The sequence below is a fragment of the Eschrichtius robustus genome, chromosome 10 (assembly GCF_028021215.1).
Source record: "Eschrichtius robustus isolate mEscRob2 chromosome 10, mEscRob2.pri, whole genome shotgun sequence".
Lineage (NCBI taxonomy): Eukaryota > Metazoa > Chordata > Mammalia > Artiodactyla > Eschrichtiidae > Eschrichtius > Eschrichtius robustus.
Genome location: NC_090833.1, coordinates 39,040,446 through 39,063,819, shown reverse-complemented (window position 1 = coordinate 39,063,819; position 23,374 = coordinate 39,040,446). Strand labels below are relative to the sequence as shown.

The following is a 23,374-nucleotide window of genomic DNA, read 5'->3' as shown; positions in this document are numbered from 1 at the left end:
GTTCTTTCTGTTTTAATTATGCAAGGCATAATTATAGTTCCAGGGTCTGGAAGCAGCATAGAGTTCTTTGGAGAACTTCACAGGGATTTTTCTGTTATGACATAGTTTATCTGGAAAAAAAAAAAGTAAGGCAAAAGTCATTTCCAAAGAGGAAAAAATAACACTATTCATGCTAGTGTTCCATTCCATATTGAGTAGATCACGAAATTGGAGTAGACTTTTTTTGGGAGCGGGGGTATCTCAAAATGTTGAACTCATATAATGGTGGGAAAAATCTGGATAAATACTGATGAATGGATGTGGATGGAGAAGGGTATAAAAATAAATGTTTTTACTTAGGAAAGCAATAATGAAGCATCCAGCCGTATCTGAGTGAATTTGTTAGTACCCTGGGCCCTGGGGATATGGAAAAAGATTTCACCATAGTAATAGTAATGTGGCCTGAACCTGAGTCATAAAATTCCTCCTGCCCCGCAGATGTTCAGTTAGAGGGCACTTCGTTACTCTGCTGATGTAGCGAGAAATCGCAGAACTGCCAGGGTAATGGAGAGAACAGTGACAGGTGGAGAGCTAGGGCTGTTTCTCTGTTATGAAACATGTTTTTATGGGTAATTCTGATGTACGGTAGGTATTAAATAGAGCAACTGAGAGATGTTTTATTTCAGATTAATGCTAGAGTGATATTTTCCCCATGGCACTAATAATCTGGCAGCTTTCACAAGCCCATTTCGCCTCCCAGTTCCTCACAAGCTCTGTCTATTGTGGCATAAGGGTGAGCGCTTGAATCAAAATTTCTGCCTTACAAAAGGAGAGAGAATCACCTTTACTATCTGTGCTTGTGATATGATGCTTTTTTTTTTGAAGGGGAATAAGATATTACTCAGTTCTACCGCTGCAATTTAGAGATAGGGATATACATACGGACAGCCCTGAGTGGAAAAGAAAAAAAAAGCATTTCAAGAATGGCGTTTTGGAATTAAGTGATCATTTAAGACGCCCCTTTATGCGTGTATGCTGGTTTGAAAGCCAGGGGACATACCATTTCAGCCTAACATCTCGGCTGTCTGCACCACACAGGACACACAATCCTTGTTTAATTGTGTGCTTCTTGCGTACTTCAAGGGCTGTCACAGGAACAATAACAAGAGGCCTGTTGTTGAAACCACGACGTTTCCATCACAGCAGGAAAAAAAAAAAAAAAATAAGGTCACTGTGAGCTTGGAGCATTGTTAGGTTTGAGCCTGCCCAAATAATTTCATTCATGTTAAAATTTAAGGAGATGAGAAACATATTGCTTGAGAAGACAGAAGTTATTTTACATCTGCCCCCTTCCCCCCGCTGCAGTACTGGAGCCCCTGCCTGTCTCCCACCCGCTTTTAGCTGGAGGGCCAGTCCTCTCTGCCACTCCCACCCCACTCTACTGGTTGCCCTTTTTTTTTTTTTTTTTTTTTTTTTTGCAATTTGTTAAGATGCTAAAATCTGCTTTGTGTGATTTATGAAGGAACTTGAAGCGATTAGTTTCATAGTGCATGAAAATTCCTCAGGTTCGGGCGGGGGCGGGGCGGGGGGGTGGCCAATCTGTTACACTGTTTGCTGTGGACTGGATGGGCGCATGAGCAGCTCGGAGCCATAAGGAGATTGTGTTGAGTTATTAAACACTTGTGGTAAAGCTGCTTATTGTTAATTCCCCGATGTCCTGCTGAAGCGATAGGATAAAATCAGATCGGATTAGATCAAAGAGCCTGGGAGCCAGCCTTTGGAGCAGATTCATTTAATCAATAAAGAGACCTCCTGAGCGAGGGGGAGAGAGTAGGGGCAGTCCTGGTTGCTCAGGAGATTAACGTGGGGGGTAGGGGCAGCGGTGGGAAAGAAACAACATTTATTTCGCTCTTCTTTTCGAAGTGTAATGCTCCTCTCAAAACATTGTGGCCACACTCGCCAAAGGGTCTAAACATTTCTTTAAGATTTCATTACTCCCAATGCTCCATTCCTCCTAAAATGTCCTATAAACCAGGAGGTTATTTAAAACAACAACAACGACACAACTTGTGTCCCGTAAAAGTTATTTCCACGAAAGCAATTTAGGCTTAAGTGATTCCCCAAGAAACATTAATCCCTTATGAGTTAATCTGCAAGATTTCCTCTTGTCCCTTTGTGAGGAGAAATAATAGAGAAACACCAAAAGGCCAAAGTCTGTCCCCACCCCCCTCTTTGTATCCTCCCCAGTGCCCACCTCCCAACCCCCGCCAATAATTATAAAGCTTTGTGTATTAAGAGGTATGATGCCCTGTCCTTCATCCATGATTAACACTTAAACCGATACATATTCATTCATCTCTTAGCCCTACCAAACCCGCTAAAATGAGGACTTGCCAAGAAGGAAGTGACACCCATTAGAAAGTTAACCACAGAAAATGAGAGAAAAAAATGAAGGATGGAGCAAATTAAGGATGCAAGTCCCTCAATGGTTATTGGTCTTAATGGTTTTATAAAAATGATGTCGGCTTTTACCAGGAATAATTTATATTCTGAATTAAATAAGGATATGTATCTATAAATCCATTCTATAAAACTTAATTTTCCATCTAGATATGCTGATTACTTCAGGCCCGGCATACCTTTACCAGTTGTTAATTACCACAGGATGGTTTAACACTATTTTCCAAATCAGCATGCATGCATAAAATGACTGCAATCCAATTTGACACATTATTAGTGATGATTATTGTCATAGATAAATTAGATTGAACAGAAAATAACCTTCATCCTTAGCATGTTTTAGCTCTCAGAATTAATGTGATTTGGTGAACACATATAAATAAAAATCTGATGAGTCCCTGCTGACTACAGGGCCTGCTGGTGCTGAAGTGTATCAATTTCATGCAGATGATGAATTCCTTATGCATTCAATGATAATCATGCTTGATTTGACAAGACTTTCTCATGCTATTTTAGGGCCTTAATTTTCTGTGAAGTTCTGTCAAGTGCTCATCAAGCACCCACTTATCTCCGTATCTTAACCTGGCAGCCAATCCCAAGGTTGCCTAACAGTACAGCTACTGAGTGCCAGCCCATTAATATTCGAGTCACGTGACTGTCCAAGGAGAGAAACCAATCAATGGCTGATTAACATTCAGGTCACGTGACTCCTGAGGAGAGTAAATGAGTTACCCAGTAAGACATCAAACAAATTTTCATCTTGAAAGAGTGATTGCTTTTTCTGCTGCTGTGATGTTTGTCAAATTCGCTCTAGCCTTGTCCAATTAAGCTCCATGAGCTGAATTAATAATGAAGAGATGTAAGCACCGCACCAGCGTGAGAGCTGTGAGTGGTGCCATGGAATAAGAACTGCTAAAAAAAAAAAAAAAAAATTTCTTAGAATGATTGAAAATCACATCTGGATAACTGGAATAATTGCTTTTGCAATCTTGATGCTGTTTCGTACTCTCCAGTGCAAAGTGTGAACTGGAGTATGCTGGGATATGGTACTTGTTTTGCATTATACTTCAAAGATGAATGTGGTTTTGGGTTTAGAATGATTTTAAAGGCATTATGCAAATATATGTTAATTGGATTATTGTTTGTGACCCTAGTAATGAATTTCATTTGCACACTCAATTATGTTCTGGGGCCTTCTAGAGATAGGATCTCTCAAGATTTTTAAACTATCTGTAGAAGGGAAGGAGATTATTCTGAATTCTCGTGTCCTGGGTGGAAGAAAGGACTAAACCAAGTACTTTAGAGAGAATTTGTGTGGATACGTGTGTGTGCAGTTTATTTTATTAACATTCACAGGTCAGAAAATTAAATTCACTGAATTGTTTCAAAATGCACAGGTGAACCTCATGAGAATTTCAGAAAAAGGCAGGTGCTTTCTTACTGATGATAGCCAGTGACAGCTTTCTTGTAGTTTCAAAGTTCTATTCAATCACAAAGTCAATTGCATTTCAGCACAGATGCGCTACTAAACTCAGGTGACATGTTTAGAATAGAGACCCTAAGACTAATAAAGCTTTCATTCTTTCCCTGAAGGAAGTGAGACTTGACTAATGGTCTATTGGAATTATCAAAGAGTGTCAAAACCCACTTAATAAGTTCCAGCATGAAATTAGCCAAATTCCCAAAGGCCTTTCTAAAACAATATAGTCAAATAAAAGGTGTTGGGCATGCTGGAAAGAGTGTTAAAACCAGTTACTTCGAAGTGATGAGAAATAAATCTAACTGTAGGCAGGAGGCAATGTTTATGTGTACAGTTAATAACCTTCTTAATGGGACTTCTTGGCTTGGTGATTCCCATATGGGGAGGAAAGTGAGATGTGGAACACAGGGTAGGCGAAGGGCTGTAAGTCAATTCCCAGCACTGTTAGTCAAGGATGGAAATTGCAAAGAGAGAAGCAATGAATTTAAAAGCCCCCAGCAAGCAGAGAGAGTGGAAGGAGAGACAGCTGTTCTAGGGGAGGAGGTGGATGCGGAGTGATTGAGTCTAAGTTGGACCATCCTCCTAATGGAAGGAAAATCTACTTAGTCCTAAGGACAAGGAGCTCCACCAATTCCCGGAGAGTGATTCCTTTCTGACAGTTCTTTACTAACGACTTAGAAAAGAACATTATTGTTCATAACTCCTCAGGGTGTGTGAGGCCGGAAAGGGGACGTATTATAGAAATGTTTTGTTTTGTTTTTTTAAAAGCAAAAGTAGAGATCCCAACCACAAGGCTCCAACTGAATTTCAGATACCTGTGAAAACACAGCTCTGAGTTTGTATGAGAAGATCTGCGGTACCCAAGGTAACATACGTTTAACTGATATACATTTCCTGAATATTTTACCCATGACTTGCTCTGCAGCAGACTGGCAGCCTGGAGCTCTGCTTACATTCAACGCACATGCAGTGGAGCCGCTTCCTACGAGTGGCCCCGCTTCCTGACACTTGAGAGCCATGGAATGGAAGGCGGCTCAGCGGCTGTAGAAGGCCCTGAATAAAAGCGTATTCCACTTTCTGCATAACTTTGCATAATTAATAGTTGTCCATGCAAACTATTGTTTGCCTAAATTGTTGTTTCAACAGCTGTTTTCATGAAATTGTAAAGCCCGCTGTGTCTAATCCTTTGAGCCCACTATTGATAACAAGAACAGCTCTGAAGCTTGCTCTGGAGGAAGAGTTTGTTCCCTGCCAAGCTGGAAAACCGTCCTGAAGTTACTTGAAAAATAAGGCCCACAGTGGGACTGGTTGTGTAGCTAATCCATTAGGCTTTTCAAAAGAGCCGTGCTCTGTACCCTTATGGCTAAATTGACCCAACAACCAATCAATGCCTTTATTTGCTGCGTGGCTGCCCCTGAAGGGTCTTAGAGCTGGTCCAACTCGTAATCAAAGCCTCCATCAGTACCGGGGCCCTGATGACATAAATGGCCAAACTTTCAACGTGGCTGGCCCCAGTCCAGTCACACCATGTTGGAGATACAAAGAGGCTGTGTCGCACGGTGGAATTCATTTTCTTGTTTACTTCCTCCAGAAACAAGAGCATCCTCAGCACGCTCAGTGCATCGGATCAGACTGCCGAGTTGTTGACAGAAGCTTGGCGAGGCTTGCCAGCTTTCCACACGAAATGCTGGCTTTCTTCTCACACACCCCCTACCGTTTGTGTCTCTGCCAATTGTAGCACATCAGAGCGGCCATTGAGATAATGACCGTGAAGTCTCATGATACACTTTGATGAAGTGTAACACTTTTTTAAAGGATTTTTGTCTGTGCCAAAATGATCGAGGCAGCTGACTAAAAATCGCCCCATCAAAATCAAGGCTGATTGATGAACAGCAGGCGGAGGCATGAGCCTCCCCAGAGAAGATTGGAGGGGGGGGGATTTTGCAGCCAAAGTGTCTTTCTTTCCTTGTCTATGTGCAGCACAGATTCTTTTTTTTTTTTTAAAGTCATCTTTGTTTCAGATGAATTTATGTCAGCGGCTGATGCTTCAGCCTTCAACATTTTTTAATTCTTTTTTTCTATCAACCCCCGGAAGATACAAGGAGTGATTCCTTTCTGACAGTTCCTTACTAATGACTTAGAAAAGAACGTTGTGGTTAATAAGTTGATGTTGGTTGGGAAAAGCACATTGGGTATTTCAGGGCAACATAGAAGTTTTCAGTCAGAGGTTGACTCTGGTGTAACGTTCAGGTGAATTCGGATTTCTCTAGTTTACCTGGAATTGAGAGTATGACACACAGATGTGGTTCTGAGCCAGTAAAAACCCAAATCAAACCAGTATTAAAAAACAAAATTCAAACAAGTAAATTTTAAAGATCTTATTGGCTTTGTTCAAGAATCCACGAATCAGGCAGCATCCAGTCTCGCAGATAGAAAGGAGCTCCGAGGAGCTGAACACAGTGAAGGACTTTTGTAGGCAGCCGGGAGCAGGAACGAGGACGTTACATGAGCAAAAAGTGGATTGGCTGTGGCCAGGCCACTTTCCTTTAGGGGATGGCAGGGGTTTGTCAGGCAGGTGACCTCACTAGTGCTGATTAGGTGATTCCTGATTGACTGGTTTAAGATTCCATGTCTGGGAGGGGTCAAAATTGTAATTAAGTCTTGGTTTGGTGATGTGGGGCTTAGCATAAGCCACTCCATTTTGGGCCTGCTGTCTTGTTTTTTTAAATAATTAAATAATTAATTAATTAATTTTTTTGGGCTGTGTTGGGTCTTCGTTTCTGTGCGAGGGCTTTCTCTAGTCGCGGCGAGCGGGGGCCACTCTTCATCGTGGTGCGCGGGCTTCTCACTGTCGCGGGCTTCTCACTGTCACGGAGCACAAGCTCCAGACGCACAGGCTCAGTAGTTGTGGCTCACGACCCTAGCTGCTCCGCGGCATGTGGGATCTTCCCAGACCAGGGCTCGAACCTGTGTCCCCTGCATCACCAGGCAGATTCTCAACCACTGCGCCACCAGGGAAGCCCTGCTGTCTTGTTTTTAACACCGTTAACAACGTATATGAAGACTGTGAGCTTCTTTGGGAGAAAAAGCATGTGTTTAATTTACTGCCCAGTCCATCATGACTGCCGTTTATTGAATACCTGCTGTCGCCCAGGGCTGGTATCAGGTGACTAAGGTATACACAGATACTGAGACTTTTCACATGGAGGCCGTGATCTTCACAACTCCATTTCACCACCACCATTTTAGGTAAGGAAACCAAGGTCCAAATTAGGAACCTGAGGCCTGGTGCTGTTAAATAACTTAGCCAAGCCCAAAGACTTGGGAAGTGGGGAAGACCTGTGTGCTTGCTCACAAGATGTGTTCTTTCTGCCTCTGCAGTTGACTGCTTCCATTGTACACCTGATAGAGGTCATTAAACGGTGCTCAGTGGGAGAAGAGGAAGCAATTTGTGGTTGAATTGGTAAAGGCAACGAATACAATGGATTTATGGTTTGCCATTCTCACCTCTCAGCTTTGCAAGAAGACATGAGCTACATAGCATCCTCTGATGCCAGTTAACCAACTGATGCTCAGAAACCAGGTTTTGAGTGTGAGTGAAGCTGCAGTGAGGTTTTGGCTAGCCTCTGTCTGTTTGTAGATTACCTTCTCATTCAAGGTTACAGCACAGGATAGGTCCTATCCTTGGGAGGAAGTGTGGTTGGTGAGCTCTAGGACTTCTCAGAATGTCACACTTCAAGAGACACCTGTGCTCAAGCAAGTGCAAAAATCACAAGTGCAAAGAGGGTTACAGTTCGATTACCTTTAGCATCTTTGTTTCTGCTTCTGGAGCAAGAATGGATGTCAGACTGGAGTGGAGGGCCGTAAACTGGGGGAAGAGTGAGAGTAAAGGAAATCAGGGGTAGGGGAATAATGATAAAAAAACACTTGTTTGAATGTGCAAATGAGATTCCCTTGGGCTTTTTTTAAATGTCTTCATACTGTTTCTCTAAGTACAGTCAAATAAAAGATGACAAAAACTCAGACGACAGAACAAAGGCACCGAGCTAATTGTGTGCACACATTGCAAGGAGTAAACTGCAGGGTTTCATTACCCTCTTTCCAAAGAAAGCATATTTCAAGAGTTGAGATAGATTCACCCCAGTTTGCACTAGATTTTACTAATTATTTAGACTTTAAAAAGAAACAGCACCCCAAATCCAAGTTTTGCAGAGAGTTTTGGCAACCAAATTTGTACACCTGGGCCCTGTGAAAGAAAAAGAACAACAGAGGCTAAGAGAGGGCAGAAGTGGGGGAAGGCCTCTCACTTCACAGAAGCCAGGCAGGAGTTACATATATCCATTTGCACAAGGAATAATGGACCCAGAGGTGTTCAGAGAGTTCTTTCAGCCTTCCTTCTACCAAAGTATGGGCATATTCATTTTATAGAGGGTGAGTATTCTGCTGGGAGAGTGGATCACAAACTCATTAGTTCATTTCACATAGAAAGCACTCAGACTCCAAAGGAAGAAGGCTCTAGTCTATTTCTTTCAGGAGCCCTTGAGTGAGAGAGCCACAAAAATCCACCTGATTTTAAAGAAAATTGTCACTATCTGTTTGAGCCCATCCGTTAACGTCACTTTCCTCATTTGTAATATGATGGCTTTATATTCTCTGAAGCCCTCCCAGCTCTAAAAGTGGGTAGTTTTGGGATTCATTAAGTACCGGCTAATACCTTTCATTTCCACTGATTCTAAGAGGATCTTGAAGCTAATTGAATCAGACAAAATTGACAAATAAAAAGATCTGTTTGTTACTTTCGAAAAAGGCTCCACTTCCCAGCCTTTACTCAAGCCAGAGTTTCTCAAAGTGTGGTCTCTGGACCTAGGGTATCAGCATCACCTGAAATGCAAATGATAAGCCCTTCCTCCACCACTTACTTAATTAGAAACTCTGAAAGTGGGGCTCAGCCATCTGCATTTTAACAAGCCCTCCAGGTGACTTTGATGCTTGCTCAGTTCCCAGGCCACTTGCTCTAGCTGTCCCAGCTGCCTGAAATGACTTTTTTTGAGGTTTATTTGAGACCTAGCTCAAATTTTGCTTTCTTCAAGAAGCCTTTCCAGCATCCCCCAAATGAAATTAAGTTCTCCTTTTCCTACTGTCTTGGAGCATTTCCATTCTACCTTTGTCAAACTTCTTTGCATCTGCTGTAACTGTATGTGTGTTTGTCCATGATGTAGAGCCTGGCAGGGTGTGGTAGGCAGCCTCTAAAATGGCCCCTAGTGATCACCATTTGTTTCCCTCCTCTTGAGTGTGAGTTGGTCTAATAAGACTTACTTCTGTAGCAGAAGCAATGGGATGTCAATTCCAAGATAAAGTTATAAAATGGCTGGCATCCATCTTGGTCATATTCTCTTGCTTATCTTGTCTCCCCCCCTTCTTCTCTCACTCCGGCCACTCCTCTCCCTCCTCTTCCTCCTCACCCTCCTCCTCTCTCTTCCTCCCTCATCACTCCTCCCGCCCAGCCTGACCTCCATGTAAATGTTAGGGAACTGTCGACCGAAACCGCCCGCTCTGGCCAGGCATGAAAATAATCACGTGCATAAACTGTCTCACAACACGAGGTCCCAATAAGGAACACGGAACTGACAAGCTGCCGCGAAAACCAGCGGGAGGAATTTGGGAGGGGCCAAAAGGAGGGAGGAGACGCCAGCCCATATGTCCCGCCCAACCTCCCAGGAACCCTCACGCTGGAATCCATCTTGACTGGAGCATGCGTGCGCCACCCGGAAGGGCCCTGGGTTGGACCAAATATGGGCACGAGCAAGATGACTGGCCAGAGACAACCTGGAAACCAACCCCATCTCCGTGAAACCTGAGACGGTGAGCCACGAGGCAGGGCAGTTCTCCTGGGTTCCGTTACTCTGCTGCTATCCACTCCAGCGCCCCTTTTCAGTAAAGTCTTTTGTCAGTACATGTGTCTCCTCGGACAATTCATTTCCGAGTGTTAGACAAGAGCCCATTCTCGGGCCCTGGAAGGGGTCCCCTCCAGTAAAGTAAACAAGCTCAGGCTATCCTGGGCTGTCCAGCCAGGGAGGCCCTGGAGGATGAGAGGCCACATGGAGAAGCGCGGAGCCAGCCCTGTGGAAAGGCACCTGTGAGTGAGCTTGTAAGTGGATCCTCCCCTGAGCTGAACTTAGAAGTGACTGCAGCTCCTGCAGACACCTTGATTTGCAGTCTTGTGAGTGACCTTGACCTAGAACCACCCAGTTAAGCCTCTTCTCCATTCCTGAACCACAGAAACTATGAGGTAATAAGTGGCTAAGTTTTGGAGTAATGTGTTGTGCAGCAATAGATAACTAAAACGCAGGACTGGCATGTTTTTGTATTCTCCAAAGCGCATAATGGGATGCTTTGCTTATAATAGGAGTTTGTTATATGACAGTTGGAACCGGAAGAATGTTGCCTTGAGAAATTTTCAAGAGTAGCTGATTTCTAGGTTTGTAAGGGATGTATTCACTGTGGGTCCCAGGGAAAATATGTCTGAATAAGTTATTGGAAAAAAACAAAAAGGGTGGGTGTTAGGGTGGCAGTTAACATGTGATGAGTTTGAGGAAAACACAATTAGGCTTCCAGACAATCTGCGTTTTCCTGCAGTTGTGGTTCTGTAACTGGATGAAGTGAGACTTTTTTTTTTTTTCTTAATAACCGTTTGAAGAGGATTGAGGCCCAACTACTCAAATAAATATCTGCAGTACGATAAAGCCCAGAAGTGCCAAAATGTCAGCCAGAGGCCACTATATGAGGACCAAGTGCAACACTGAAGAGTTTGAGTTTGCATTTAGCTGAGACAAGTATCCAAAGAACTCTGCTTCACATCTATTCTTCCCCAACTACATACCTTTTTCTCAACATCCTGACATTTATATAATATTTTTTCTTTTTTTACTGAGGTATAGTTGATTTACAATGTTATATAAGTTTCAGGTGTATCAACATAGTGATTCACAACTTTTAAAGGTTATACTCTATTTATAGTTATTATAAAATATTGACTATAGTCCCTGTGCGGTATCATATATCCTTGTAGCTTATTTATTTTGTGCATAGTAGTTTGTACCTCCTATTGCCCCGCCCCCCCCAACCTTGCCCCTCACCCCTGCCCTCTCCCTACTGGTAACCACTAGTGTGTTCTCTGTATCCTGACATTTATATTTCCTTTTCCATTATAGTTTATTATAAGATATTGAATAGAGTTCCCTGTGCAATACAGTGGGACCTTATTGTTTATCTGTTTATATATATGGTAGTTTGTATCTGCTAATCCCAAACTCCTAATTTATCCCCCTCCTTCCCCCTTTGGTAACCATAAGTTTGTTTTCTATGTCTGTGAGTCTGTTTCTGTTTTGTAAATAAGTTGATTTGTATCATATTTTAGAGTCCCCATGTAAGTGATATATGATATTTGTCTTTCTCTGTCTGACTTCACTCAGTATAACAATCTCTAGGTCCATACATGTTGCTGCAAACGGCATTATTTCATTCTTTTTTATGGCCGAATAGTATTCCATTATATCTATGCACATTGACATATTTATTTTCTAATCAGCAACTCCCAACTTTGCCTTGAATGATCTTCTGAAAGGAAGAACAACAAATGATGCTGGGATTTGGGAGTAGCTGGAATTCTGTCTTCCTTCTTTTATGCAAAGTACACCTCTTGCCTGGCTCAGTGTCAGTCTGGTTTCTTTCCCCTTTCTTGTGTGAAGGAGAGCTGAGTGTGCCTGAGAGGAAGGAGAGGAGGTTGAAAACAGGCTTGCAGCCCACCTCTCACACAACCAGAAGCTTGTCCACGGAGTGACGGTCTGCTGTTCACTCTACTCTTAGGGACTAGGACCCAAAATGCTCCCTGGGTGCTCCTGAATGCTGCTTCTGGCTCCTTCCACCCACCCACACACACACATCCACACACACACACAAGAGTGTAATGCACTCCTTTGAGAAGTCTGCTCTCGGAGAGAATGCAGCCAGCTGGAACCAGCAGGGGAACATCCTTCTCTTGGTACTTCAGGACATAATGGAGACTGACCTTCTGGGACACTGACTGCTGACTGGGAGAAGAATGAAGACTTTAATTCAAATGAGCTTGTTTGCACTTTCCTGGAGAAAAATCTTGGCTTGGATGACACCCAGTGTAATGTGGTTTATTTGGTATAAGTACAAGAATTTTTCTTTTCATTTTCTCATTTCCTGAACTTAGAGCTTTCTTCTTGAGAATTTTTTCTTTCCACTGTTGTTGTCATGTTTGGCCTCATTTTGAAAAGTAAAAAATTATTTAAGAGAAAGGCTCAATTAAATTTTCTGTGTTAGCTTGACTATGGCTTGTGTTACTCAACTAAGGAAATGCCAACTAAAACGATATAACTCTGTGATTCAAGGCACAGCACTTATAGAATAAGTGTCAGACAAAATTGTTTCTCTTATGATCTGAGGTGGGGGAGGGGGGCCCAAACAAGCTTTTTTGAGTTTGGAGGAATTTTGAAGTTGTTGCTTTACAGAAACTATGACCTTGCTGGAAAGATCCTCTGGGCTCAACATGCTGCAATTTCTTCCTTGTTCCTTTCTCCCCATGCCTGCCTCACCCTTCCCGAGAACCTTCCTCTTTGAGGGGCATTGGATAGAAATGGCCTCTCCTCCTCTCCTCTCACCCTCTCCCGGGCTCTGCCCACTGAGAGAGGAAATGCGACCATCTGCCAGTCCACGTCACTTGGCTGCGAGAATTAGTTGATGAATTTGCTGCTCACGTGTGGCCAGTTTCTCGTGTGATCTCAGTGGATCCAAGTTCTGCCACATCTCTATGGATGCGAGTTAGGTTAGATAACTATCGCTCTGCAAATCTCGCTCTCCCCTAGCAGCTTTACCTAAGTCTGCATTTAAAAAAACATTTTTTTTATTGGGGTAGAGTTGATTTACAATGTTGTGTTAGTTTCAGGTGTACAACAAAGTGAATCAGTTATACATATATCCACTCTTTTTTAGATTCTTTTCCCATAGAGGCCATTACCAGGTATTGAGTAGAGTTCCCTGTGCTATACAGTAGGTCCTTATTAGTTATCTATTTTATATATAGTGGTATGTATATGTCAATCCCAATCTTCCAATTTATCCCTGCCCCCCACCTTACCTCCTGGTAATCATAAGTTTGTTTTCTGTATTTATAACTCTATTTCTGTCTTGTAGATAAGTTCATTTGTACCCTTTTTTTAGATTCCACATATAAGTGATATCATATGATATTTGTCTTTCTCTGTCTGACTTACTTCACTTAGTATGATAATCTCCAGGTTCCATCCATGTTGCTGCAAATGGCATTATTTCGTTCTTTTTTATGGTCGAGTAATATTCCATTGTATATATGTATCACATCTTCTTTATCTCTTCTTCTGTCAGTGGACATTTAGGTTGCTTCCATGTCCTGGCTGTTGTAAATCATGCTGCAGTGAACATTGGGGTGCATGTATCCTTTTGAATTATGGTCTTCTCCAGGTATATGCCCAGGAGTGGGATTGCTGGATCATATGGTAGCTCTAGCTTCAGTTTTTTAAGGAACCTCCATTACATTCCCACCAACAGTGTAGGAGGGTTCCCTTTTCTCCACACCCTCTCCAGCATTTATTGTTTGTAGATTTTTTGATGATGGCCATTCTGACTGGTGTGAGGTGGTACCTCATTTTAGTTTTGATTTGCATTTCTCTAATAAGTGATGTTAAGCATCTTTTCATGTGCCTATTGCCCATCTGTATGTCTTCTTTGGAGAAATGTCTGTTTAGCTCTTCCGCCCAGTTTTTGATTGGGTTTTTTTTTTTTTTTGATATTGAGCTGCATGAGCTGTTTGTATATTTTGGAGATTCATCCCTTGTTGGTCTAAGTCTACATTTTAAGGGAAGAGGTAGAAACCATCCTGGACTCCGGTCCAAGTAGTTATTTCTAATACATATCTGTTAGATATTAAACATAAGTTTGATCCCTCTTCCACTCTTGCGTCCATGTGTCAGTTGGCTCAGCAATCAAAGCCTGGACTACAATCAACACCCTCTCCGGCCCCTCCAGCTCTGAGGGCTCATCCTAGCTCGCCCGCCTGTCATTCTAACCTAACCCCTTCCAACCTTGGTTTGTTTGGTCTTGGAAACACTGAGGTGGGGTCTGCTCTCTCCCGTCCCAAACTTATTTGTGCTGGGGCCACACGATGGTGGTCCACATTGATGGCACTGAAAGAGTGAGCACGGCCCAACCCTGCTTCCTCCCTCTGTTTATCCTTTTGTGCTCTTGGAAGGCATTTGCCAGGGAAGAAAAGCCATGCATTCTTGGTCTAATTTATAGGGCACTGTTAAGCAGATGGTATAAGTGGTTTATTTTTAAGGAGGTTATTACTGGTCACAAAATTTCAAGTCAGCTATTTGCAGGGAACCCTGATGAAGGAGGCCCCTGTTTGTGGCGTCCACCCTCCAGAGCATCTGACAGAGGGCTTACTGTGCTTTTGCACCCAACCACATTTAATCCATTTATAAGACCCCTTTGTGTGAGATGCCGTACCAGAGGAAATTAATGTAGGATATTGCAAACAGCTTTTAAGAATGTCTTTTCTATAGAAGAACTGTGTCATTCTGAGAGCAAAGTGGGCTTTTTTTCCCCCACATCGTTATGCCTTGACATCTCTGATGTGGAGTGTTTCCAGCCAGTTGTGATAAGAAAAGGCTGGAATTTTCACTCTTGTGAAAACCACAGCAGAAGAAAGCTATTAGATTATCTATTCTCTTATTCTCCTCCTGTAAATGTAAGTGCATTTAATTTGGGGTCCAAGTGTGGGGAAGAGAGGTGACAGCACTTAAAAATTAGGGTATGAAAATTTGAAAGTTCAAGATGACAATGGCTAGTCATGCGGACAACAGAAGATAAACATGTGCCTTACATGAAGGAAGATATTTTCTCATCCAGTAGGAAATTTTAGATTTTTAATTTCTGGGAATGAAAACAAAATTTTTAAATTAAAAACTGACATCAGATGCCAACTTTTGGGATTTTTTGTTTTGTAAGTAGGGCGTTGTGAAGAAAGTAACTACCAACTTCAATTTCCTCATTCCATAAAATAAGGACAATATGATGTAAAGAAAAAGTAAGACGTAATCCCATAAAGAACCATTCTTTAATAAAGCAATTTCTATGTAAAATGTCACTATACTGGGCGTTTGGGGTTTTGTTTCTTCCTTTTACAACAGACAGTGAACTTACCCTTACTGCTTGGCCGCAGCTCAAGACCTGGTGCTGGGAACGCTGCTCTGGGCGTTGGAGTGCATCAGCTGTGAAGTCAGATGACCTGTGGTCAAGTCTGTCCCTTGTCACCAGTGGGTGTGTGACCTTGGGCAAGTTATTTCCCCAACTTTCCATTTTTGCAGGTGCACAATATGGATAAGAGTGATACCTACTCTTCATAAGGCTGTTGGGAGGATTACCTGAGGTAAGGGAAAGTGACTGGTGCATAGTGAGTGTGCAGCACTAGGCAGCTGTTATCAAAGGACTGACATAGCCCTACGGACCATTGCGAGGACAGAATACAGAGTTAAAGCAGAGATTTTAAAAGAACTGACATTAGAGGAGCATGATTTTTTTTGTTTTTGCTTATTTGCTAAAGTCACCTGAATTTTAGCTTTTATGCCTATAAGTGTACCATTTAGTAAATAAAGAGTAGAAATTTGAAAGAAAAGAAACAATATCTTATGAAGGTAGAGGTGGCCAGTATAGAAAATGGAGTTCGTAGAGGCAAAGCTTATTGCTTTTTTTCTTAATTGAAATATAGTTGAGATACCATATTATGTTAGTTTCAGGTGTAGTACATAGTGATTTGACATTTGCATATATTGCAAAATGATCACCAGGATAAGTCTAGTAACCATCTGTCCCAATACAAAGTTATTACAATATTGTTGACCATATTCCTTATGCTGTATTTTACATCCCTGTAAGTTATTATATAACTGGAGGTTTATACTTCTCAATCCCCTTCACCTGCTTCACCCAACCCCCTCTGGCGACCACCAGTTCATTCTCTGTATCTGTGAGTATTTTTTTTGTATTGTTTTGTTTTGTTTGTTTGCTTTGTTTTTCAGATTCCACATATAAGTGAGATCATATGGTATTTGTCTTTCTCTGTCTGACTTATTTCACTTAGCATGGTACCCTCTTGATCCATCCATGTTGTTGCAAGTGGCAAGATTTCATTCTGTTTTTAATGACTAATATTCCATCATATTTTTATATACCACAGCTTCCTTATCCATTCATCTATTGATGAACACTTAGGTTGCTTCCATATCTTAGCTGTTGTCAATAATATTGCAATGAACATAGAGGTGCACATATTTTGGGTGCTTGTATTTTTTCAAAGTACTGATTTTGTTACCTTTGGATAAATATCCAGAAGTGAAATCACTGGCTTGTATGGTAGTTTTATTTTTAGTTTTTTTTAGGAGCCTCTATACTGTTTTACATAGTGGATGCACCAATTTACAATCCCACCAAAGTGCGAAGGTTCCCTTTTCTCCACATCCTTGCCAACACTGGTTATCTATTGTCTTCTTGATGATAGCCATCCTGATAGATGGTATCTCATTGTGGTTTCGATTTGCATTTCCCTGATGATTAGTGATAGTGAGCATCTTTTCGTGTGTCTGTTGGCCATCTGTATGTCTTCTTTGTTTTCCCAGCACCACTTATTGAAGAGACTATCTTTTCTCCGTTGTATATTCTTGCCTCCTTTGCCATAGATTAATTGACCATAGATGTGTGGGTTTATTTCTGGGCTTTCTATCCTGCTCCATTGATCTATATTTCTGTTTTTGTGCCAGTATCACACTGTTTTTATTACTGTATTTTTGTAGTATAGTGTGAAGTCAGGGAGCCTGATTCCTCCAGCTTTGTTTTTCTTTCTCAAGATTGCTTTGGCTATTTGGGGTCTTTTGTGTTTCCATTACAAATTTAAAAATTTTTTGTTCTAGTTCTTTGTAAATGGGATTGTTTCCTTAATTTCTATTATTTCTTCAAATAAGTTCTCTGCCCTTTTTTCTTTCTCTCTTCTCCTTCTGGGACCCCAATAATGTAGATATTTACTTGATGTTGTCCCCAACTTCTCTTAAACTATCCTCATTTAAAAAAAAAATTTTTTTTTTTCTTTTTCCTGTTTAGCTTGGGTGATTGCCACTACTCTGTCTTCCAGATTGCTGATCTGTTCCTCTGTATCATCTAATCTACTGTTGATTTTTTTCTTTCTACAGTATTGCTTATTTTAGTTATTGTATTCTTTGGTTCTGTTTGTTTCTTCTTTATATTTTCTAACTCTTTGTTGGAATTCTCACTGTGTTCATCCATTCTTCTACCAAGTTCATTGAACATCTTTATGATCATTACCTTGACCTCATATTGGATAGATTGCTTGTCTCCACCTTGTTCAGTTCTTTTTCTGAGGTGATGCCTTGTTCCTTTGTTTGGGACATATTCCTCTGTCTCCTCATTTTGCCCAATTCTCTTGTTTATATTTAGGTAGGTCAGTTATGTTTCCTGATCTTGGAGAAATGGTCTTAACGTAGGAGATGTCCTACGGGGCCCAGCAGCGCACTCCTCTCTGGTCAGGAGAGCTATATGCACTAGGGGTGCCCCCTATGTGGGCTGTGTGTGCTCTTCTGTTGCAGGCTGACTACTGTGGGTGCTCTGGTAGGTGGAGCTGGCTCTTGACCTGGTTGGCTATAAGGCCCTGCCTCGTGAAGTTGCTACAGGCCTGCTGTGGGATGGAGTAGGCTTCCTGCATGGTTGGCTGTGCAGCCTGGATGTGCTTCTGCTGGCCTGCTGGGTCCCACATAGCTGGCTGCATGGCCTGGAAGCACATGGCTGCTGCAGACCAACTGGTGGGCAGGGTAAGCCCCTGGTGCCAATAGGCTAGAGGGAGGATTCCAAAATGGCACTTGCCAGCACCAGTATCATCATGGTAGAACAAGCTCCCAAAAATGTCTGTTGCCAGTGTCACTGTCCCCAGGGGGAGTCCCAGTTGCCTCCTGCTTCTCTGGGAGGCTCTTCAAGATCAGCAAGTGGGTCTGACCCAGTCTCCTTCCCAACTACTGCCTCTTTTCTGGGTCGCAGAGCAGGTGAGATACTATGCACTTCCTTTAAGAGTGGAGTCTCTGTTTCCTATGGTCTTCTGGTCTCCTAAACATAAGCCCCACTGATTTTCAAAGCAAGATGTTCTGGGGGCTCATCTTCCCAATGTAGGACCCCGATGTGGCGATCAGACCCCTCACTCCTTGGGAAGAACCTCTGCAGTTGTGATATTCCTCCTGTTTGTGGGCCGCTGACCGCAGGGGTGTGGTCCAGACTATACTGCGTCTCCACCCCTTATACTCATCTCGTGTAGCTCTTCCCTTATATCTTCAGTTGTGCAAATCTTTTCTGCTAGTCTTCAGGTTGTTCTCAAAGACTGTTGCTCTGAAAATAGCTGTAATTTTGGTGTGCCCATGGGAGGAGCTGAGTCCACGGTCTTCTTACTCTGCCATGTTGGGGAAGCTCCAAAGCCTATTGCTTCTTAAGCAGAGAGACAGAAGATCTTGGTAACAAACACAGTCTGGTCTCTGAGAGCTGTTGTTCTCTGTGGTCAGTTAGAGATAGCTCAGTGTCCCCTTCAACCCTTAGATGCAGGAATGTTCCCCCCGTCATTTATTTTCTTTCTCTTGTTCTGATTTTGTCATCATTTGTCAACTTCTGATGAATAACTTGGCTTTCCCGCTTCTTTTGCCCAGATCCTCATTCTCCCCCAGCCTCCATCCTTCTCCTGACAAACTCTTCTTCATCCTTCAAGATATCCTCTTTGAAAAAGATTTCTCTCTCTGTCATTTCCCTAATTCTTCTACACCAAATTTTAATTTTAAACATCCACATTTCTTTTTTAAACATTTAATTTTAAACATCCATTTCTTTTTTTTAAAGAAATTCACATTCTTATTGATTGATTGCTGTGTTGGGTCTTCGTTTCTGTGCGAGGGCTTTCTCTAGTTGCGGCGAGCGGGGACCACTCTTCATCGCGTTGCACGGGGCTCTCACTATCGCGGCCTCTCTTGTTGTGGAGCACAGGCTGCAGACGCGCAGGCTCAGTAGTTGTGGCTCACGGGCCCAGTTGCTCCGTGGCATGTGGGATCTTCCCAGACCAGGGCTCGAACCTGTGTCCCCTGCATTGGCAGGCAGATTCTCAACCACTGCGCCACCAGGGAAGCCCCCCAAATTTTAATTTTAAAAAATTATCTGGTTTTTCTTTTCCATAAAATTGTGAGCTCCTGACAGGCAGGGGTGGCATTCTTATATTACTGGGAAGAGTTACCCTCTTTCCCAGGTGCCAAATCCAGTACAAAATATGCACTTAAATTAATACTTGTGGGGCTTTCCTGGTGGCGCAGTGGTTGAGAGTCCACCTGCCAGTGCAGGGGACATGGGTTCAAGCCCTCGTCCAGGAGGATCCCACATGCCGCAGAGCAGCTAGGCCCATGCGCCACAACTGCTAAGTCTGCGCTCTAGAGCCTGCGAGCCACAACTACTGAGGCCCGCGTGCCTAGAGCCCATGCTCCACAACAGGAGAGGCCACTGCAATGAGAAGCCCGCGCACTGCAACGAAGAGTAGCCCCCGCTCGTTGCAACTAGAGAAAGTCCGCGCACAGCAACAAAGACCCAACGCAGCCAAAAATAAAATAAATTAAATAAAATAAAAATAAATAAATAAATAAATAAATACTTGTGGACTGAATATTGAATAAACACATTGAATGAGTGAAGGTCAATTTGTAGGTGAACAAGTGTTAGCCAGCGTGTTGTATCAGAGTAATGTGGATGAGCCATTCCTGGGGGAAAATGTTGATGTAGTTTTAAACTGATGTGACAAGAGGACTTTCTTAAAGGGAAGAAGTCACTTAACACCAACCAAACAATTACAACAATAGCAAGTCACATTTATTTAGTGCTTACTGTATGCTGACATTTGTTAAAGTGGCTTATATGCATCATCTTCTTAGACTTTTTTACTAATCCCATGAGGTTGTATTTTTTTTTAATAAATTTATTTATTTATTTTTGGCTGCGTTGGGTCTTAGTTGCTGTGCGCAGGCTTTCTCTAGTTGCAGCGAGGGGGCTACTCTTCGTTGCGGTGCGTGGGCTTCTCATTGAGGTGGTTTCTCTTGTTGTGGAGTATGGGCTCTAGACGCACGGGCTTCAGTAGTTGTGGCACGTGGGCTCAGTAGTTGTGGCCCGTGGGCTCTAGAGCACAGGCTCAGTAGTTGTGGCTCGTGGGCTTTGTTGCTCCATGGCATGTGGGATCTTCCTGGACCAGGGCTTGAACCCGTGTCCCCTGCATTGGCAGGTGGATTCTTAACCACTGCGCCACCAGGGAAGTCCCAACCATGAGGTTATTATTATCATCCCCATTTTACAGAAGAGGAAACTGAGGTTTAGAAGGGTTGAGTAAAATCTCATAGATCACACAGGTGCTGAATAGTGGAGCTGGGACTTGAACCCAAGCTCATGTGCCCATTCCACCATTATTGCCAAGTTATATCCATCACCCTGAATAGTACCCTCAAAGCACTGGAGAACACACCATAGAATTTGAACAGTCTCCAAGGCATGCTTTCACAAAAGCATTACACTTCAAAGGAACATGTCTTTAGAAATACATGGAACAGCTAAAGATATTCTGAAAGTTTGCTGATGGGTGAAATTATATATTTGGGTACTTGAGAAGACTTTTAGATGGGGATGAAATTAATTTTGCAGTAGGCAACAACTGAGTGAAAAATAAAACATACAAATATGGGGCATGCAAAAAAAAAAATTGTGGAAAATTCAACCTAAACAACCCTAATTAATTAGTATCTGAAGAGCTCAAACCCTCTATGAATCTTACTTTGTGGCAAAGGAACCAATGCCCAATTGCAGAAATGTGAAGTTGTCACATTCTTTCATAAGTGAAATGCAGAAAATGGACTCAGTTCAGGTCTTTTCATGAAAGATCTAGTTTTTTTTCTTTTCCCACAAAGCTTTTTCTCCTTAGGAATTTCTTCACTACAGGACTATTAACAAGCTTTTTAAAATCTGTATTAATGAAAACACATTGCTTAATTATACCACTAATTACAGTCTTCTAGTAATTCCAAAGTCTAGGAGGCACCTATTAACTTGAAACTCAACACAATTTAGAAAATAAACCACAGTGAAATATTCTGGAAGAATAAAAGTACTTTGCTACAAAAGCTTTTGACCTCTTATCATCCCTTTAATGTTCGCCAACTCTCTTGAAGACTAGGTTTGTGTTGACTGTTACTTTCATGTTATCCACAGTTCCCAGCAGTGGTTGAACCAGATTGAATTCTCATCTGTTCAGAACTGATCCAAATATTGGTTTCCTTTGAAGTCAGTTTTAACTGTGCTTTTGGAATAGCAGAGGAGGATCAGGACTATTTTCCCAATTTTGTTAACCATAGCTGATCGTGGCTTATTTTAATGTGCAACACCTGCCTTTTTGGTTTTTAAAGCTATCCAATGAGCCAAGAGTTTGACTTGCTTGGACAGAGAAAGACAAATACTATATGATATCACTTGTATGTGGAATCTAAAAAAGCTGGACTCATAAGAACAGAGAGTAGAAGGGTGGTTACCAGGGGCTGGGAATTGGGGAATTGGAGAGATGTTGTTTAAGGGTAGAGATTTGCAACTAGTAGATAAATAGGTTCTGGAGATCTAATGTTAGTGATTATAGTCAACAATGCTGGATTATAAACTTGAAAGTTGCTAGGAGACTAGATCTTAATTGTTCGCATTACAAAAAAGAAATGATAATTACGTGATGTGATAGAGATGTTAGCTAACACTAAGGTAGTAATTATATTGCAATATATAAATGTATCAAATCAACATGTTGTACACCTTAAATGTATACAATGCTATTTATCAATTATATCTCAAAAAATTAAGTAAAAAACTAAAAGAGTCTGACTGGCTTGAAATCTGTTATGTGATATGGCAAAGTGTGATTTTAACCTTTAAAGACAAGAGAATACTCTTTATCCTCTACCATCCTAATTCTCTGGGGGAAAAGATTAATTGCAAGGGGATAAATGTGCTGCCTGTAATTATGTAGTATGTGTAAGAAAAGGCTAGGTCAAGTGCACAAATACAGCTTCTTTTATAAAACAAGACCTGACCTGAGTGGATAAAAAGCAATGGTGGGAATCAGATCAGGGAAAGAAATCAACCCAGATGTCACTACGTTTTATTATGAAAGTAACAATAACATGGAATCACTTTTAAAAACTTTAGAAACAACCTACACTTATTCTCAGTTAAGACTCCTTATTGGTCCCTGGTTGAACTTTAGAAAGAGTTAAGCTGAAAGAAACCAAGTGTTCAGCATGCACCAGTGAAATTCTCCTTAATTTAATGATCGGAGAAGAATAGGATCAGAAGAAGGTTAGATGTAGCATCAAATCCTTAAAAAAAAATATCTTAAAAGGCCACACATTGTCACATCAACTAGGACTAGGTATAACACTGATTTCTTTCAACAGAATTGAGTAAATATTTGACCTCCAATGTCATTATGGTTAATGTATATTCTAGACCTCAGAGGACACTGAGACGGAAGCTTTGCTTTCTGATTGGCTCCCTAATAGCCTTTGCTTGCTTGGGAAAGGCTGATAATATACTGTGTCCTTAACTTAGTGCAGTTCAACTCTTAGCTGTTCAAGAGATAAAACAGTAATGATCTCATCCTTTGATGATTTAAGTTCATGTGATTTGTAAATCAGTACATAGTAATAACCTCTGGGTTAACTATTAACTCTCTGAAAATATTCAGGATTGATATCATTCCTTTATTTAGTTCTGAAAAGATTGAGATGTAGTTGGTGCACATACATGAATGACCCATAGAATAAAAGATGACAATTACACTAATATTTCTAGAACTTGTATCTCTCTTGCAGTTCCCTATAAGGATGCAGCAAACTCCCCCACGTTAAATTACTCATTTTGATAACTATGTGAGAAGATGCCCAGATGGTATTTCTGAGAATGGCATCAAAGCATTTAAAATGCTCATTGGCAACATATCGCTTATTTATGTGTGAGTGGAGAGTCATCTTTTGGCTACATTAATGCTGCAAAAATAAACACACTTTGGTCTCTGATGCAAAGTTTAAAGTTCTCATGGCAATATCTGTTTCTTCACTTTGCTTACCAGATACAATAAAATAGTCAACATTTATCTGTCAACTGCATGTGTTAAACACCCACTGTGCGTTTAGTATCAGGTGCTATGGAGCCTTAGAGAGAAAGACATTCAAGGACTTTATAGTTTAATGGGGGGGGGAAGGAGAAACACAAACGTGTACACGT

General features: G+C 41.7%; 1 protein-coding gene and 1 long non-coding RNA gene across 2 annotated transcripts in view; one reads left to right on the top strand and one right to left on the bottom strand.

Moving 5' to 3' along the window:
• LOC137770214 (uncharacterized) overlaps positions 1-23,374 on the top strand; it is a 172,506-nt gene that overhangs the window by 104,708 nt on the left and 44,424 nt on the right. The gene's annotated exons all lie outside the window — the stretch shown is intronic.
• LOC137770433 (heat shock protein 75 kDa, mitochondrial-like) overlaps positions 1-23,374 on the bottom strand; it is an 80,382-nt gene that overhangs the window by 27,983 nt on the left and 29,025 nt on the right. The window contains 1 exon segment of the mRNA XM_068553134.1: positions 17,685-17,884. Within this exon segment, the coding sequence (XP_068409235.1) occupies positions 17,685-17,884 (200 nt within the window).